General features: G+C 44.4%; 1 protein-coding gene across 3 annotated transcripts in view; it reads left to right on the forward strand.

The window, feature by feature from the left end:
- The window catches only part of ITGA8 (integrin subunit alpha 8), a 128803-nt gene that overhangs the window by 29997 nt on the left and 78714 nt on the right, over positions 1 to 20092 (forward strand). For all 3 annotated transcript variants that reach the window (XM_053409513.1, XM_053409512.1, XM_053409514.1), the window contains exons 6-13: positions 24 to 69; positions 845 to 970; positions 2247 to 2291; positions 3493 to 3536; positions 5995 to 6051; positions 6598 to 6650; positions 11939 to 12144; positions 12663 to 12854. In XM_053409513.1, the coding sequence (XP_053265488.1) occupies positions 24 to 69; positions 845 to 970; positions 2247 to 2291; positions 3493 to 3536; positions 5995 to 6051; positions 6598 to 6650; positions 11939 to 12144; positions 12663 to 12854 (769 nt within the window). The remainder of the gene's footprint in view (positions 1 to 23; positions 70 to 844; positions 971 to 2246; positions 2292 to 3492; positions 3537 to 5994; positions 6052 to 6597; positions 6651 to 11938; positions 12145 to 12662; positions 12855 to 20092) is intronic.

The raw sequence follows: 20092 nt of genomic DNA on the forward strand, positions 1-20092 counted from the left end.
GCTGTTATCTGTCATGTATATAGAATGGAGACCTCATACTAGGGGGACCTGGAAGTTTTTATTGGCAAGGTACGTTCTTCTATTTATATAGCCCCCACCCCAAAATGAATTAAAAGGTGAAGTGAAATGAATGCCTTTAAAAGCCAAGCATGAAGAGACTGAGGTCCTAGCCTTTCACACTGGGGTGTAAGTCCCATTGAACCCAGGGTGACTTTCTTCTGAGTTAATGCATACAGGAGGCATTAAACTGTGCAATGGTAATGACTTTTAAGTCCATCCTTATTCACATGCCTGAAAATTGGCAACTATTCCGTTTACAAGTGGAAGGAGAGGTCAGAATCAGATCACACCCCCTCCCAAAGGAAATGTTGCCCAAGTTTTCTTTTCTTTTTGCATATCACATTTTATATGTAGGGCCACGGAGCCAGAGAAACATCATGGTGTAGTGGCTAGAGTAGGACTGTGGAAACCCAGTTTCAAATTCCCACACAGCCATGAACCTCACTGGGTGATCTTGGGCCTGTCAATATAACAACAACAACAACAACAACAACAACACAACTTATTATATATTTATTTATTTGTTTATTTGTTTATTTATTTATTTATACATACATACATACATACATACATACATACATGTATGCATGCATGCATGCATACTCTGCCCATCTGGCTGGGCTTCCCCAGCCACTCTGGGCAGCTCTCAACAGAATATTTACTGCATATTGCTTGCTTAATAAATAACAGATGACGGTGATGGTTTAGAAATGAAACCTTAATTGTTGTTCTTGAATTGGCTGCTCTGCAGATCCCTTTAATCTATTCCATTTTTGAACCACAGGCCAGATTATCACAAGTAGCATAGCCGATATTATCACAGACTACTCCTTCAAAAATATTCTGAAGAAGCTAAGCCGAGAAAAACAAACTGGAGTGGCACCGTCAATATATGACGACAACTATCTGGGTAAGGTGCATGATGCTTGTTTGGAAATAGGATATTAAAATAACGCTCACCCTGCTCCAGCAGAAAATATCCAATGTGCAATGTATGCTATAAAATAAAAGATGTGCATACCTTCACTTTTCAGTGCACACACGAACAGACAGTGGTGTTGTGCATCCTGCTAGTGACTAGAGATGTCAGAAAATCCCAGCAGGAAATGGGAACAGGAGTGGAAATTGCTGATGTTCTATTATTTGTCCCATGTCTGGAATGGAAATCAATCCAGTGAATACGATCAGCATTTGCTGCTGCTGCTGCTTTCATTCCATGAATGATACATAATAGATTACACTTTCCCCTCGTTTGCATTGCGTTGCGTGGCAAGTTCCCGCCTCCCGCCTCCGAAATAAAGACACAAGACACAAGAATTCGAGTTAATGGGTCAAATTAGGCCACAACTTTATTGATTACAGGAATTGAGCGGTATTGGCTTAGGCATTGGTCCTAACCACTAACCGGCTTGAAGACCGGTGAGGGTTAACCACCAGAAAGAAAGAACCTGTCTGGCTGCGGGGACGGGAAAGAGGGAGACCCTCGGCCGCGCCAGACCTAAATGCTGTGAGGCCACGCCTCCCGGGCCAGCTGATTGGCCGGCCCGAGAATGACACGTCCGAGGATTCCCTGGTATCACGGAGACTGGAGCCAGCCCCCACGAGTGTGGGGAGGGGCATGAAGCCTGCAACCCCACCTCCTCCCTAGCTCGGAAGTGGCTTTTCCTTTGCACTGAAATGAACAGGGTGGAATAGCGTCACAACAACACAATTAATTGCATAGGTTATGTAATTTTGCTGCAGTGGATAACGAGATGAATCATATAGTTTTTGTTGGAAGATGAGCTGCGGTGGACCGGAAACAGTGCTGCTTGTTACCAATATAGTGTGGAATGGAAAACGGTGTCTTCTTGCACCCCTGGTTGCGACAAGATCACTGTTGCATCCAGGTGTATTGCAAAGCATCAATGCTCTTAGAGCTTGTCTTGAGAAATAATTACAGTCGTGCGTTTTCCTAGTTGCTTCACTCTGTAGATTTATTGAGCTTCTGAGACATATAACCAAGCTAGCTATAAAATCCTGACAAATAGTTTTCCCTTTCTTGGCCTTAGATACTCTAGTTTATAAAGCTTTTTCTAAAACGGAGATTATTGAAACAGAGGGCGGATCTGGTTGTCCTTCCAGAAATGAGTCTCTTCAGACATAAGTTTGTTGGGCTTCATGCTTGCTGGTTTGTTTTTCAACAGGATACTCAGTGGCTGCTGGTGAGTTTACTGGAGATTTTCAACAAGGTAAGAAGCCAATAATATCCTTCTGTGAAAAGTTTACAGTTTGTGGTTAATGTGCAGTCCTATATATGCCCTATATAGATGTAAGCCCCATTGAGTTTAATGGGATTTACTCCCTGGCAACTGTGTAAAGAATTTATTTGTATAAATAACAGCAGGGCCTGAGATACACTTTTGTTTAGAAAAAATGTAGCAGATGGACAAGGATGTGGCTCACATCAGTTCCCATGACTGTGGCAACACTTCATCCAGCCACAGCTTTCAGTGGAACCATGTTTGACTTCAGCCATGGTTTACTCATCACAGTTGGAAACATAAGAGCACATCTTTAGAACTGGATGGGGAATCTCAGGTCTGGGAACCACCTAAGATTCCTGGGAACTGTAGTTTATCCATCACAGAACTATAATTCCCAGCATCCTTAACCAAATGTGGTCCTCCAAGCCTCTCCATCTGACCTTGGTAGGCTCCCCATGTAAAGTCTCCTCCTCAGGCCACACCCCCCTCTCACCAGCCTTGCTGTTCACCTTCCTTAAGTGCTTCCTTAAGGGCTGGAGGATGGATGTGTGTGTGCAGATCCCTCTGGATTTTGTGTGGCTGGAATGCAGCCTACTTTGCAAAAAAACAAGAGTCTCATCAATTGCTCCACCCACTTTTGCTCGGGCCCAACCACTATTGTCATGTTATCTTTGGGAGGCTGTGCATGAGAGAGTGTGCCCCTTAGGCTGGAAAAAAACTTCCCCACCCCTTCTTTAGAAGATAAGGACTGCTCTATTCCCAGGATTCTTTGGGGGGAGCCATGTGATTTAAATGTGCTTTGCATGTACAGTGTATAGGCAGCTTTAGGTGAGCTGAATTGAGGAACTGTGTGTTAATATTGCAGGACATGCTATATTCCCCAGATATGTCTGGGAATCAAGCAGTGAAAAAAGAAAAGGAAAGAAAAGATCAACCGTCCAGTTTTTCACTTTTGGAAATATGGCACCCCTAGTAAATTTCCTATTTTTTTGCATCTAGTAGCTGATTTTTTTTATTGAATGTTGGCATCACACCATTCAAATATACATTAATATTTATTATATTCTTAATAGTCCTGGTTTCCTCCCCCAAATATAAAGGTTATCCACTAGTAGTTTCTGAGTATTTATTGTGTCAGCAGGTATTGCACTGAGTTAATTTTCAGACTTTGTTAATTTCTCTTTAGAGCTGGTAGCTGGAGTCCCAAGAGGTGCACAGAACTTTGGCTATGTATGTAATCTACCAAATGTTTTATCTTCCTCCCCTTTTACAAATAAGAAGTGAACAAGGTGTGTTTGTTTTCCCCAAAGATAGAAATGATAATGTTGATAATGGTAATGATGATGATAATGATAATAATGGTGATAGCAATTAAACTAATCTCAGCCATGACAGACTTCTACTCATTGAAAAACCCCTCTCATTTGTCAACTGTGGCTGAGCACTTACCCTGAGATGAACTTTAAAATGGGATTTCAGCACAGATGCTGCTGATACTACAAAGAGGAAAGCTTATGTGTCATTCTAAATGCAAGGCATGATCCAATGTGCTCATTTAGATATACCCAAAACTTTATGCACACTCAATGTGTGTTAGAGTTTGAATAATAAAAAGGCTGTGTCTGCACTTTTCCAGTTGGTTTTATTATGGAAACATGGTTTTTGCTTTACATTTTAAAAAATGCGGGGGATAAAGAGTTACTTGTGCTGTTCTCTAAACTGTAGGTCTCAAAAGAAATTGTACTCTGGTACTCAGAGCACTTATTTGGGTGAGCCCAATTTTCAGGGCCATCTCAAGCTATTTTGCTGCCTGAGGCAAAGGACAAGATTGTGTCCTCTTTCCAGAAGTGGGGAACCTGTGGCTCCCCAGATGTGGTTAGACTGCAACTATCATCAGCCCTAATCAATGGGGCCAATGGTCAGGGATGATGGGAGTTGTCCAACAACCTCTGGAGAACCACAGGTTCCCCAGCCCTGAGGTACAAAATCAGGCCCTACTGGCAATTGAATCTTATTTCAGCCCTGATGATGGGACAGCACCATTCATTCATTTGTTCATTCTTACTTTTATACTCCCATCTTCCCCCCTATAAATTCATGCTTCCAATAGGATGGGAAAGCTGTACACCAGCTCCAGGGCTGGCATACTCTCTGTCATGAAGTAATGATCCTGTGAGCAAGTATCGCTGGGTGGGGCCCCTCAGGCAGGTGGTAACAAATGGTTCCCAAAGTGGGAGCATGTGATGGGGTTAGCTGGCTGCCAGTATTCCCCAGCCTCTATAAACCCTCGAGTTAACCTGCCAGGGGTGGAAGAGAACACATCGTGTTTTAGACTCGCTGTTTGATGGTGCCAGAGAAGCAGCCAGTAAAACCTGATAACCTTTTTGGTGCCTGCGTGTGATTGATTAGCAGCTTGGAGGGAGGACTCGCGACCTCCTCTTTGACACTCCCCGTGCCCCGTTTTGGGGAAACCAGGGGGCTTTGGAGCCAGTGCATAATAATAATAATAATAATAATAATAATAATAATAATAATAATAATAATAATAAATTATTTATACCCCGCCCATCTGGCTGGGTTTCCCCAGCCACTCTGGGCGGCTTCCAACAAAATATTAAAATACAGTAGTCTATTAAACATTAAAAGCTTCCCTAAACAGGGCTGCCTTCAGATGTTGTCTAAAAGTCTGGTAGTTGTTTTTCTCTTTGACATCTGATGGGAGGGCGTTCCACAGGGCGGGTGCCACTACAGAGAAGGCCCTCTGCCTAGTTCCCTGTAACTTGGCTTCTCGCAGTGAGGGAACTGCCAGAAGGCCATTGGCACTGGACCTCAGTGTCCGGGCAGAATGATGGGGGTAGAGACGCTCCTTCAGGTATACTGGACCGAGGCCGTTTAGGGTTTTAAAGGTCAGCACCAACACTTTGAATTGTGCTCGGAAACGTACTGGGAGCCAGTGTAGGTCTTTCAAGACCGGTGTTATGTGATCTCGGCGGCCGTTCCCAGTCACCAGTCTAGCTGCTGCACTTTGGATTAGTTGTAGTTTCTGGGTCACCTTCAAAGGTAGCCCCACATAGAGCGCATTGCAGTAGTCCAAGCAAGAGATAACTAGAACATGCACCACTCTGGCGAGACAGTCTGCGGGCAAGTAGGGTCTCAGCCTGTGTACCAGATGGAGCTGATAAACAGCTTCCCTGTACACAGAACTGACCTGTGCCTCCATGGACAGCTGTGAGTCCAGAATGACTCCCAGGCTGCACACCTGGTCCTTCAGGGGCACAGTTACCCCATTCAGGACCATTCAAAGTCTTCACTATCCCTCCCTGGAATCAGACAACTGCATGGGAGACCTACTCTAATCTATACCTTCAGGGATTCCTTTCCAGGGACCATTGGATTGTTAGTTACTTGGCTACAATCCTATATGCTCCTAACCCTCCAAATAAGTAGGCAAAAAACAGAACCTTCCTGAGGAGGTCCACTCAGAAATAAATTCAAGTGAGTTCCATGGGACTTACTCTAATAGACTTACTTCTGAGGATTGCTCCGTGTCTTCTGAACTTATTTGAAATATTGGGGAATAGTATATTTAGAATGGTGGGAGTACAAGTTTTGAGATGTAGCACTGCAGCAGTTATAGAATATAACCCTTTGTGGCATGAACCCACAGCTTCTTGTTTTCTGTTTCTAGGTTTCGATTATAAATTCCACAGATTTGACCTTTATTCAGAATTTCACCGGTGAACAGGTAATAAATTTCAATCATTCAGCATATCAGCATTTACAAATGGGGAATACAATGGTGCCCAATGAGTTGCAGCTCAAATTTAAGCAACGCTACTTGGACATCCAGGCCTGTTTGTTCAGCATCCATCCAGATTTGCTTGCACAAAGTTTGCTTGGAGGCTGATTTTGCCTGGTCTTTATGGAGCGTTTGTGGGGGTGTTATATGACAATGAGCACCCTCATGAGTTGATTGTGGGGTGCTCATATACATTTCCATTAATCATGCATTCACTCCACACTTTTCAATGCACTTCTTCATCACCTTCCTAACTGCAAAATGCCTGCCTCTTCTTTAAAGGGGATTTGTTGGCAGGAAGGGAGCTGAACACTTTAATCCACTTTAATTGCACCAACCTAAATCTCCCAGGATGTGCTTAAATCTTTCCCGCAAAACTCTGGCAGTCTGGCGGGATCCTTTGCAATATGATTTGGGATATGATGGGATTTTGCCAGCTGCAAATACAGCATTTAAAGGGATACTTGATGTAAAAATGCTCTTTATTTGCAGATGGCATCTTACTTTGGATACACGGTTGCAGTGTCAGATGTTAACAATGATGGGTAAGTTGCTAAAGACAAAAAAGTATTCATTCTGTCCTCCATTTTCTTTTCCTGTCCTGTTTAATTTAGGGTTTTCAAGTGGGTCCAAGCCACTTAATCCAAAACGCTCCCTCTGAAGTCCATGAGACTATTCCAGGACCACCCTGGACTAAGTGCCTTGAGGGAGATTGTAGCTTAGCTATTTATATTCAGTTAGAATTAGACTCCTAAATCTTTTCATCCTTCCTCCTAAACTTTCCAGCAGTAGTAGATATCACAGGTTATGATTTCATACTTCTAAAAAATAATATTAACCTGCTCAAAAGCCAAAATAAATAAATCTCTTAGTCTTTCTTTCATGGGGTTTCATTCCTTGGTTCTATGGTTTTCTCAGCTTTGGCGGAAAGGTATTTTTCTAATAAGCTCTTTTGTAGACAACCATATACTTGAGTGTTGCAGGGATGCATTCGTCTTTTGCCTAGCTAGCACATCTGTTAAACTGCAATGATTCGACCTTGTTTTTAAGTACATAGCCTGCTCGCCAGAGGCGACCAGGAATGTCATGCAGGTGAATCCATGGAATTTATGTAGGAGAGAGAGGGGGCTGGAGAGTAGGGATGGACCACATTGTCTCTGCTGCGTGCCAAGCATAGACACCAAATGTGCTGCCAGAGGAGAGTTGGAGTTCTCAGTCCAACACCCAAGAGGCTAGTAATTTTTTTGTAGGCTAGTAATTTTTGTTTGCTTAGATTTACAAGGCTGCCGCTGGAAAACCATCCCATTCCACCCCACACTGTGATTGCATCAGTTTGGAACGGGTATCACGTGCACTGTGGCTGCATGAGAGTCTGGGCATCTATCAGCTAAGGCCTGTGGCACCACTGATGGCAAGAAACACTTCCTTTCCTGCCACACCTGGACTATTTCAAGCACTATAATATGCATTGTTCTTTAAAAAGTATTAATTTACTGTGTAGGTGTTTGAGTGCTTCCCATTGTATCCCCCCAGTAGATGAATTCCTAGGCAGAGCAGCTCAAAAGGGGGTGGGATGAATGAGAATGGAGGGCAGAGGGGCTGCCAAATCCAAAGCCCTGCCAGGCTCATGCTGGTAGGGCAGAATGCGTAAGCTGGGTGCTCCTCCTTTTGAAATGGAAGCTGGTGCATTGCAGTGAGTGGGGCACTGCCCCACCTGCCTCAGCCCACTCTCAACCAGCCCAGCCCACCTGTTTGCTCTCTTACTTACATCCAGCCCAGGCTGGCAGCTTCTCCTCCGTCTCAGTGTTGTCACCATCAAACTCAGCAGAGAGGACCACGAGTGTACAGTGGCACCTCAGGTTAAGAACTTAATTTGTTCTGGAGGTCTGTTCTTAACCTGAAACTGTTCTTAACCTGAAGCACCACTTTAGCTAATGGGGCCTCCCACTGCCGCCGCGCTGCTGCTGCACAATTTCTGTTCTCATCCTGAAGCAAAGTTCTTAATCCAAGGTACTATTTCTGGGTTAGAGGAGTCTGTAACCTGAAGCGTCTGTAACCCAAGGTACCACTGTAAAACCAATGTCTCTTCCTGCCATCTGTTGGCCACTTTGCCTTCTGCCCTACCAGTCCCAGTGGGCAACAGCCCCTACTGCCTCGCTTTAATATTGGACCGGTATTTTCTTTTATGGATTATTCCTCCTGTTGGTCCCAATGGGAGGAAAATTCTGTATGCCAGCTGCAGGAAATGATTGCTCTTCCTCTCTACTAGGGTGTGTGTGTGTGTGTGAAGGGATCTCCCCCTTCATGGATAGAGGGGGGAGAATCGCCTCTGAGACGCCCTCCTAGGTACCACAGGGCTGTGCCTTCAGCCACAAAATTGGGGGACAGAGAACAGTAAAGAAACACAGCCGAACTTTTAAGTTTTAGCAGATTTTCTTTTTCAGCAAAATCAATTGCTCTCCCCTTGCAGCTTAGCTCAAGCTACCTGGTATTTTTGCTTCTGCCACTGCAGCTGCTGGTTTAGACAGTTCTTCCCAAATCTTCTTTAAATCTGTAGAAATGCTCAGGAGCGGTAGTTCGACGAGTTTGGCTAAGAGCAACCAAGGAAGGGAACACTTTTAGAGATCTGTAAGGAATTATCACGCAGCTGGAGGTGAGAGTGGGTGGAAAACGAAAGGTCTGAGACAAGGACGAGGCGAAAATATTTTGCTTCAGACCTTTGTGTCTGTCTACCCGTGTTTGTCTACCCACTTCAAACTGGAGAAGGTTCTGGACTGAGTTTTGGTTGGTGGGAGTGTGGGAGGCTGCCTCATATAAAGTAATCTAGCTCAGCATTGTCTACCTCAGGGTGGGGAAGCCATTCTCAGCCTGAGGGCCACATTCTCTCACAGGCAATCTACCAGGGGCCGCAGGCCTGTAGGGGATGGGAGCAGATGCGAAAGTGGGCAGAGCCACGGATGTGCCTTTTGCCTTTTGTGAAGCCTGGCAGAAGTGGCTGATTACTGCACCTGCACCTCTTTCCACCCTCCTTCCAAGCCAACAAAAACATGGCCATGGCGCAAGGACACATTCCAGTCAAGTAAAAGCACTCAAGGAGAGGGTGTGTGGTCTGAGGAGAATCCTGAGGGCCAAACAGAGAGGACTAGATTAGCGGTTCTCAACCTGTGGGTCCCCAGATGTTGTTGACTACAACTCCCATCATCCTTGAGCTTTGGCCTTGCTAGCTAGGGGTGATGGGAGTTGTAGTTCAACAACATTTGGCGACCCACAAGTTGAGAAAGGCTGGACTAGATGGTCACATTTGGTCCCCAGGCTTTTGATTCCCTAGCCCTGGTAGTCAACCTTCTTATTCCCATGGGCTCATCTGGAATGATGAGAGACTGCTGTGGGAACCTCCTGTTCTCGTTGCTTTTCTCCCCCCACAGGTCACTGATGGGCAGATGTTGGTGACCCCCATCAGTTCCTCTTCAGGGTTTTCAGATAGGAGCCTTTACTCACCCTCTCTGAAGGTGCCAAGGATTGGACCTTTGGCATGCGAAGCAACTACTTTACCCACTGAGCAGTGTCTAAGTGCTCTCTAAATAGATGCTTACCCGTATCTGAAACAAACAGGGCCAGTTGGGGAGCGATTTAGGTGCATGAGATTTCGTAGCACAGGAGAGAATTATTTGCGTTGGGTTAAACCGCGCGCCTAATAAAAATACATTAGCGATCTTTTATTTGCACTATATCAAAGCTTCAAATACTAAGGCCCTAACCTCTTGACACCACTCCGTGCTCCCGCTGTTAACTGCCCAGCGGCACACCAAAGGAATTGCATAAAATTTCAGCAGGTGGTCAGCTTGCGCTTTTGAATGCTGTTCTGTTAAGAAGGAAGCAGCCATGCCTCTCCTCTGGGGAGGCATGGAAGCAAACAAATTGCTTGATCCAGCACCGTGGCGCAGCCAGGAAATCAGTAAAACACTATTGTGGCTCAGACAATTCTCTCACCACTGAACGGGATCACAGCCTAGTGCTTCATTCCTCTTGCTGCTTTAGCTTGAGTTTGGCCCAACAAATGAAACTATTTATAACTGAAGACAAGCAGAAACGTTCTTCATTAAAAAAAAAAAAATCTACAACAAACAGATGTTTTAAAACATACAACTCCCCACACACTGTTTGAACGCTGGAGGAGGAGGAATGGAGAAGCAGGAAGGAGAGAGAGAGAGAGAACAAATAGAAGTGAAATTGACATCATTGTTTTTGTTTGTTTTTCCAAATTGGGACACGGAGGGATGGGACAGGAAATATCTTGCGCGGTGACAAGAACAGCCTGATAAATACTGAGTCCTTGCACTGAAGCATGGTCTCATCAGACCAAAGGAGATGATGCCAATGAAAGGGGACAGTCCATTTGCGAGGGGGACCGTGCAGGGTTCTACCCCCCAATACTGGTGCTGCAGGGTCATTCGCGCTGCATCCCTCTCAACCCCTGTGCAGTCCAGATGTTTTGCATATGGGACTTTGAGAGGCCATGTTAGGGCAGGGCTGTGCAGGAGGCCTAATGCAAAATCCAAATGGCTGCTACGGATTTCCTACAATTGTGGCACCTAGCACAAGGCAGTTGTTGGTGTTTTATTGGATGTGCTAGGCAGGGCAAGGTGAGGCAAGGTGAGGTGACACCCTCAAGCAGCAGGAGTCACGGGGGCAGCAAATCCAGCCCACGACTATTGTCATAGTGGCAGCAACAGCTGTGGCGTGTTCCTTGGGGCTGAAGCTGCCACCTTCTCAGCAGCCCCTCTCAAGCCACCTCTACAGCAGTCTCTTGGTGAATTGGCAATGCTGCTGTTTTCTTTCTACTCCCCTCCTTGTAAATTACATCCCCTGATGTAAATTTTTATTCCTTCCCTTGTTCCTGGTGTAGATCTCCACTCAACCTTTCTTCCCTAGCAAGGGGTGGGAGTTTGTGGTTTGCCTCAGGCGCCAAAATGTCTTGGGCTGGCCCTGGTGATGTACCAGGGATTTCAGTATCAAATCTGAGCACCATGGAGGGCAAATATTTGCTGCCAGTGGACTGGTTTGGTTGTAAATGGTAAACAACAGGTCAATGTTGTGTGCATGAGCCTTGGCAGTTCCCTCCTCTCCACCACTGCCAGAAGCAAAAGATTGGAAACTTTCATTCCCACTTCCAACTATTTGAACTTTAGCGTTATATCTGAACCTTGATTTTAACTATGATACACTAAAACAAGGCAACCATGAATACAGTTTGAAGTTGGCTTGTTCCAGTAAACTGTAGTTAAGACCAGCTATGTTTGCCTGGTTCGGACATGATGCTGAACTGCACTACTTAAAAATGAAAGCCAAAGCTTATGGTCATCTTCAGAGGAGGAGAAGGCAGGGGGAACTGATAAGCCTGAGGTTGATTCACATAATGCTAAACCACAGTTTAGTGTTCCTTCTTAACTATAGGGCTAGAAATATTCAGGCTTGTGGGGGGGGGGCTGTAGGTTCCACAACTGGCTCTTAGTGAAACTGTAGCTTCCAATTTTGGTTATGAGGACTGCAGTGATGAGAACTCTAGAGAAAACTCTGGCCCAACACACAGTCCTCTTCCCTGGTTCCCTTGGACATTGACCTAAAGTAGTGTGTTTCATGTGCCAGGGTGGGGAACCTGTGGCCCCCCTAGATGCTGTACATGCCATCTGGGATTGTCGTTGGAGTCCAGCAACATTTGGAGGGCACCAGATTGGGGAAGGCCAGCTGAAAGCATAAGAGTCATTAATTTTTAAAGCAAGGCGGATTCCTCTGAATTTTGCACTGACCATTCTCCTTGTTTTCCTCTCTCCAGGTTGGATGACATCCTCGTCGGTGCTCCTCTCTTTATGGAGCGTGAATTTGAGAGCAACCCTAAGGAGGTTGGGCAGGTGTATCTCTACCTCCAAGAGAGTGCCTTGTACTTCAGAGAACCGCAGGTGCTGTCTGGCACAGAGGTGTTCGGCAGATTCGGCAATTCCATCGCACATCTCGGAGATCTAAACCAGGATGGATTTAATGGTACTACACAAAGTATTCTTTAGAGCTTACGCACAGATTGATCGAGGCAGTTGAAGATGGGAATGGCTCAATTGCAAGGACAGTTTGCTTTGCAGTGGCCAAAATAATGAATGTGATTTATATCTTTGTGCTGCGCCAGGTGTTCTTAAGAGTGGGAGACTACACCCCCCCTACACCAAAAGTTAAATGTGTGATGACTAGGGATGTGTGATAAATTTGATTCAGGTGGGTTCTGAAAATAGACATTTCAAGTGTCAAAAGCCAGGGTAAATGAAGAGAGCAAAAAGCTACCTTTGTAGGATATTATCTTCCTTTCCAAGGTGGCTTGGAACATAATCAATCTAATAACAATATTCTAAAAAAAAAAACACAGATTACTAAAATTACAGTAAGGAGACAAAACAAGAGCATTAAAAGCTGTAGCACATAAGAAGAGTTAAAGCAAAGGCCTCTCTGATCTTCACTCCCGTGAGGAATTAAAGCCATAAGCATTCCCACCTCTCTTTGTTCTTTTTCAGACATTGCAATAGGAGCACCATTTGCTGGAGAAGATAGAAGGGGGAAAGTCCTCATTTTCAACGGAGCTAATAATGGGTTAAATCCGAACCCTTCCCAGGTTCTCCGCGGTATGTGGGCCTCCCAGTCGATGCCTGCGGGATTTGGTTTTACACTAAGAGGAGACTCCGACATAGACAAGAATGATTACCCAGGTAAGGTTCTTCCACACGAGAGAGAAGGGATTTCATTCCCTTCCACCTCTGGAAAATGCATCATTTTATTTTTGGAAAGGCCGAGGTCAAAATCCCAAACAGGGCTGTGCTTTTGTGTGCGGATCTAGCTTTGCTTCTCTGAGAATTTGGAGTTGGACAGAAGAAATACTCCCTTTCCTGTTGTGAGAAATCACCAGAAATGCGAGAAGGACTGAAATAGATACATTAACATAAAACACCTGAATTGTTAAAAAAAGACAGAAATGAAGGGTGGGGGAGCGTGTAACCCTTCAGTTCCCTGTCAGAAAGCCTGGATGAAAAAGTTGCTTCTCTGTGCTTTGGATGGCTTCCTTCTCATTTCGGAAAGTTATTAAAATAAAATAAAAACAGGAGCATAGGGAGCTGCCTTATACGGAGCCAGACCATCAGTCCCTATTGCACAGTATTACACTGACTGGCAAGAGCTGTCTGGGACTTCAGGTAGGTGTCTCTTCCATCCCTACCTGGAGAAGGCAGGGATTGAACCTGGGACCTTTTGCATGCAAAGCAGATGCTCTACCACTGAGCTGCAGCACTTCCTGGATCTTAATTGTGAAAATCCCCAAGATAACGTAATTGTCACTGTAGAACAGAACAAAGGCACCAGAAATAACGGATATGATATTTTCCCTCTCATGTTGGATCCTCTTGGGATGCCTAAGAAGGGGATGGTTCCTTTTGTCTGTTAGGAGGTTGTTTAAATATGGTTTGTCCAGTTTCGAGTGAAGAGGGTCTCACTTGCTGCTAACTCCCTCGTAGGATTGGGGTTAAGGGGATGAGCTAAGAGCCAAAAGTTTCCTGAGCTACAAACTCACAGGATGGCTTTAGGCAAACATCTGTCTTTCAGCCCAAGCAAGGAAAACAATAGCCCCTCTGGTTACCTTGCCAGGTTATTCTAAGGATTACTAAGAGGCTTTGTAAAGCGCTTTGAGCACTTAGAGGAGAAGCATTATTTAAATATTGGACGTATTTTTTAAAAAAAGTTATTCAAAACAGGAAGAGGTGAGAGGTCTTCCTGGTTCCAGATATTCCTTCGTTGCTCACTTGCCTGGATCTTTCTTCCTTAATTAGTTTGGTTTCGAATGTTTTCCCTCAACGATTAATATTTTACTGATGTCATCTGGTATTTATCAACAACTGCTTCACTATAGGAGCTCTCCTGCTTTATTTCTGAAGTGGAGCTTATCCAGTTTGGGGCAGCGTTCCAACACCATCTGTAGCCTAAATGCACAACATCATTTTAATTTGATTTTCTCCCATTTCACCCCTCCCCCCCCAACTCCTCTGGGATGAAGGATAAGGCAAACCGCAGCATTTCTTGTTCTTGGGGTCTGAGAAGGTCCTCTGCATTTGTAACACAACCCACACAGTAGAATTGCTGTAGTGCAAGCCTTAGGATTGTTCTGCTGGCATAAGCCCCGTTGTAATTAATGGGACAATGCTGGACGAACATCCTGAAATATCTTCTGCCACTGTGCTCTGTTAACCTACTGTACTAATGTTTTCGGATAGTTTATGTTCTGTGACTGTTTCACTGATTATTCCCCCCCTCCCTCCCTTTGTTTGCCTTAATCCAGCTGGCTGGGCTTGTAGCTTTGTGTTCTCATTTGCGTCGCCTTTGAAAACAGGGAGAAAATGAGGATCAAAATGTGTGGTGTTTTTATTCCCCTTTGGGGTTTTTCAGCGCTAGAAAGGCTTAATCTTCATCACCCCTTACTTGGGAAACAAGTTCCACAGAACTAGAGAAGACTTGGGCCAAACCACACGGGAGATCGGTTGGATGTTCCTTTATTTGGTAGATTTCTCTCCCGGTTTTTCGGTGAATTCTCCTCACAAAGCAGCAGCACACACAACAGCAGTCTAAAACCATATAAAACGTTAAGCTCTGAAACACCCCAAAAGCCTCAAAATTAGGCAGCACGTGGAAGCAGCAGCCCACACAGCCCAGCCCAGAATGAAGCAGCCTGAAATACTCATAAAAGAGGCAGAGAACAGGTGTCCTGCTTGAAAAAGGATTGGGATGGAGCTTGCCTGATGTTACTAGGAAGCAAATTTCATAGAACTGGGGTCATCACTGAGAAGGCCCTGCTCTATGCGGCCACCGCTCTCATTGCCCTCACAGGTGTGCACAGAAACAGGGCCTCTGGTGCAGGTCTATGAGGTGGTGTGGGTGAAGTAGGTTCTTCATGTAAACCAGTCCTAGAACAGTCAAACTGGCAAACAGTCCAGCTGGCACAGTATAAGTCTAATATGATCCAATCTCCTGACACCCTTTGGCTATCCTGACTTCTTCTTTTTAAGCTGCTCTGGAGGGGGGAGGTATTGAATTGGAGCATCAACATTTCTCATAGAATCATAGAATCATAGAATCATAGAGTTGGAAGAGACCACAAGGGCCATCGAGTCCAACCCCCTGCCAAGCAGGAAACACCATCAGAGCACTCCTGACATATGATTGTCAAGCCTCTGCTTAAAGACCTCCAAAGAAGGAGACTCCACCACACTCCTTGGCAGCAAATTCCACTGTCGAACAGCTCTTACTGTCAGGAAGTTCTTCCTAATGCTTAGGTGGAATCTTCTTTCTTGTAGTTTGGATCCATTGCTCCGTGTCCGCTTCTCTGGAGCAGCAGAAAACAACCTTTCTCCCTCCTCTATGTGACATCCTTTTATATATTTGAACATGGCTATCATATCACCCCTTAACCTCCTCTTCTCCAGGCTAAACATGCCCAGCTCCCTTAGCCGTTCCTCATAAGGCATCGTTCCCAGGCCTTTGACCATTTTGGTTGCCCTCCTCTGGACACGTTCCAGTTTGTCAGTGTCCTTCTTGAACTGTGGTGCCCAGAACTGGACACAGTACTCCAGGTGAGGTCTGACCAGAGCAGAATACAGTGGCACTATTACTTCCCTTGATCTAGATGCTATACTCCTATTCAGCTGGAGAATATTTCTCCAGCTGAAATATTCCATCCCAATAAAGTGCTGAAAGCACAAATGTGGCGATGAGCATTGCTGCTGTGTTATTTTCCCACCAAGGCTAATAGTGGTTAACGTGAAGAGAAACTTTGATCGTAGAAAAAGTTAGATATTAAATAACCTCTCCCTCAGTGCCACTGGCAAAAACTGTGGGTGACCAATACCATCTTTGAAGAGGCAGTTCCCCTTTTGCTCTCAAGCACAAATGAATGCTGCTTATTCTTATTCTTATTATTCTTATTATTATTATTATTATTATTATTATTATTATTATTATTATACCTCCCTACACCCATAGGTCTCAGGGGGGTTCGTGCTATGGCATGTATCTTTCACCTAAACACGTATTTTCTTCCTCTCTTTTTAGTAAAATGTTTACGTTTTTCCAAATTGATGCAGATTTCATCCTTTTAAAGTATGTCAGTTGCCTGAGATTCTTTAGTCAAAATGCACCGTCTGAGCTAAGGTGGCCAGGAAAAGAGCCTTCTTAGTGGTAGCACCTCCCAATTGATGCTGACATTGTTATCTTTTTTTCACCAGGGAAATACATTTTTTTATTCATGGACTTATTAGTCTGTTGCCATCGCCTAATGAAGCAGGGTGTTGTTGTTGCTTTAATGATGTTATATGTTATTTGTATATTATTTTGGTTTTGTAAACTATTCAGAAGTTTTGCTAATGGGTGGTATAAAGTCTTTTAAATAAATAAGTGAATGAGCAGGCAACAGACCTCATTTTAAAATTTAGCCAAAGCACCTTAATGCCCTTTCCAGTCTTAACAGTTTTACACTAATAGATACACTGGTGGGGGGAAAGAAAACTGCCAATATGTCCCAGTTAAAAATATGCTGTTGGCTCAAAATGTACCTGTTTGTGCCAGCAAAAATGAAAATACATGAGCTGAAGACAGCAGCCTTAAAAATATTCTGAAACCTAATATTTGAGGTCGTGTTTGAATCTGAAAAACGTAAGTGGGTATATTTGTCAGAATTAACAGAGATAACTGGGCTTAGCGGGAAATTTGTTTTCCTTCACTTTAATATTTAACATCAAAGTCCGCAATGAAAATTATCTTGAGGCGAAGTCCAAGGTCAAGTATTCCAATGAGAGAATGGTTGGCTGGGCTCATGGAAGTTGTCATCCAGCGCATTTAGAGGACACCAGGTTGTTGAAGGCTGAATTAGAATATATCCATATTTTTAGAAAACCTAACTGGGCTCTGTATCAGATTTTTGGTGAACTGCTAAAATAATAAACATGGCACAGAGAATATAAATACCTAAATGATTAATCATAACAGAATCCATTTTGGCTATTGTAGAGCATTAGTTAAACATGTTGAGCTAATTTCTGAATATAGACCAATTGCTTGTGAGACCTTTTTCCTACTTTTCAGAGATGGAATGTGTCTGTAGCTGTTACATTGCTGATGCAAATTTAAGCAGCAAATGAACCTTTTGAAAAATAAAAATCTGGCTCGTCAGCTTTGTTGGCTTAGATAGTATATACAATATTCACTCTTTGGAGAAACACACAAACATTTCTGACCAGAATTCCTTATATTTATTTACTGGGATATTTATCATGCTCTTTCCTTAAAGATTGTTAAACCATTTAATGACAGAAATAAAAGGCAAGGTTGTACCACCTCACCTTGCCTGCAATGTATGTGAATATTTGTCTTGTAAAGCCTTCTTGCTGATAAAAACGCCCTGTGGTGGCTGTTGAAGGATCTACGTAGTTCAAGGCAAGGGAAAAAACCAGGGCAGCGTGACTAGTCACCACCTCAGCTGTTCATCTAAGCAGGCTGGTTCCAGATGATGATAATGGTTTGGCATTAGCCAAGGTCCTAGGTATTGGGGAGAGGCTCAGCCCTGCCACTCCTCCATTCTCCATTTACACAGTGCTTTCATGCCCCTCTACTTCCAAGCTATGGCATCCAGCTGAAGATGTCTTGTGAGAGCCAATGTGGAGTAGTAGTTAGAGTGTCAAGCTAGGACCTTGGAGACCAGAGTTCAAATCCCCTCTCAACCATGAAGCTCACTGGGTGACAGTCACCGTTTCTCAGCCTAACCTACCTTATAGGGTTATTGTAAAGTGGAGAAGGAGGGGCCTGCCTGAGGGAAAGGTGGGATAGAATTATCATCATCCTGGAATTTGTTCTCTGTCACAGACTCACACACACAAACATCAGAAGCTACCTTATGCTGAGTGAGGCAAACAGTCCATCTAGCTCAGCATTGTCTGCACTGACTGACAGCAGCTCTCCAGTCTTTCCCAGCTGTCCATCATGAAAAGTCCTCCCCCCTCCTTCGGTAACTTCACAGATAAGAATTAACGAGCAGTTGATATATTTATAGTCCTTTTATTATGGCATCGTGTTGCAAGCACAGATATACAGCTCTCCGCAAGGAGGGCGGTTGCCTACTCTAAACTCTCCTTCCGACTTCCACAGCAAGAAGCGTGCCAACCATAGCTGTCAACTTTTCCCTTTGCTTGCGAGAATCCTATTTGGAATAAGGGAATTTCCTGTTAAAAAAGGGAAACGTTGACAGCTATGGTGCCCATGGGAAGTTTCTTCCTCCCCCTGCCTCCTTTGTTCTCTGATACGTTTGGACCTCCGAGTCTGTGGTGAGGGGGGGTCCCCCACACTCTCAATTGACGTCTCTCCTAGCTGTACCCTCCCTTCTGGTTCTCTTGTCTTTACCTCATAACTGAATAACTCCTTTCTAAGCTGTGCATTTTCTATGTCTGCCTCTCTCTCTGCTTCTGAAAACACTGGGGGTGGGGGGTGATTATTCCCCCTCCTCTTCTGAGAGTTGTTGATCTGGCTGTGACTGCATTCCCCAATCTTCAGATCTGGACCAATCCCTGACACCAGCCCTACCTGGAGGTGCCGGGGATTAAATATGCTACCTTATGCATTCAATGCAGATAATCTTGGAGCAGGCACTGAATCTCAGCCTGCTCATAGTCTAGGTTTGGTTTGAGTTTGGGTTTAATTGTAGGTTGTTGTTTATAGGCTGCGAGAACAGCTGAAGCAATGTTTGAGGAAAGTAACAGCCGTGGTAAAGGGGAAACCAACTCCTAAAAAATGAACTGCCTTGCTTATTCTTCCTAAAATGCTGTTGTATGATTATTTCATATGCTCAACACATCAGGTTCTACAGGAGGAAGAGACCCTCCAGCTTCTTAGTAGCAGGGATTTTTTGCAGGATTTAAAGTATTTGGAGAGTTGTAAGCTACGTGCCAACAATTCTCCACCTACCACGTTTCCATCCAAGTTAGAATATATCTTATTATGGAATCTATTCAGAGGAGATATTCAAGACAAGGGTGGGTTGGAAGGGAAAGAATGGAAAAAGAAAATTAAGTAGGGAACAGCTTTGATACAGAGCCATATCATGACTGTGGTTGCAAAGTGAATGGACAGAAGCCAAGAACTGGCAATTGGCTTGTCACCACTTCATTGCAAATGCCTTATTCCTCTGATTTATAGAATTACGATATGCTTCCATTTTGGGGAGAGTATAATGAACATGACATAGCAACAACTGGCCAACTTCAGAGAGGTGGCAGGCATGAGAAGCGAGTGTCTAGAGTCAGTTCAGTAGAGGATGGGAGTTGAAAATCTGAACCTTAATCCAGACAAGGTAGAGGTACCATTAGCCACACTGGAGATCTGGGTGAGGAGGTTCAACCTATAATAGAACAATAGGAGGTGGTCAGTAATAGCACCAAAGAGAGGTTGACATTTGGAGTCAATGCCTAGTTTTGGTCAACTCAGCGGCCTGTCAACTTTAGACTGTTGGTACTTCATGATGGACTATTAATCCAGTGTTAATAACACATTTGTCACCTCTGTGCTTTTCTTCATGCTATTTCCTCTGGACCTCACTGTTCACAATTCCCACCCACCTTACTCCACACTTGTGTGTGTGTGTGTGTGTGTGTGTGTTTGTGTGACTGCAACTCATAAAAACACCTCTTGCATTTGATAAGGTGGGCCGTAGTCCATGTATGTTTGTGCTGTGATGAAGTTGTTAGTCATTAAGGTGTCACAGGACAAAAGCAAATATCTCAGGCAACACCCTGCAAGGGGTGTCACCCCGTTCCACCACCCAGCTTTGCCACTGGTCTCCCCACCCTCTAGGGATGGAGAGGGACTGGTGGTAAAGCTCTGTGGAACACCTCCCCTCTTGCTGAGTCAATGAGAGGGGAGG

This window comes from Podarcis raffonei, chromosome 12 (assembly GCF_027172205.1).
Source record: "Podarcis raffonei isolate rPodRaf1 chromosome 12, rPodRaf1.pri, whole genome shotgun sequence".
Taxonomy (NCBI): domain Eukaryota; kingdom Metazoa; phylum Chordata; class Lepidosauria; order Squamata; family Lacertidae; genus Podarcis; species Podarcis raffonei.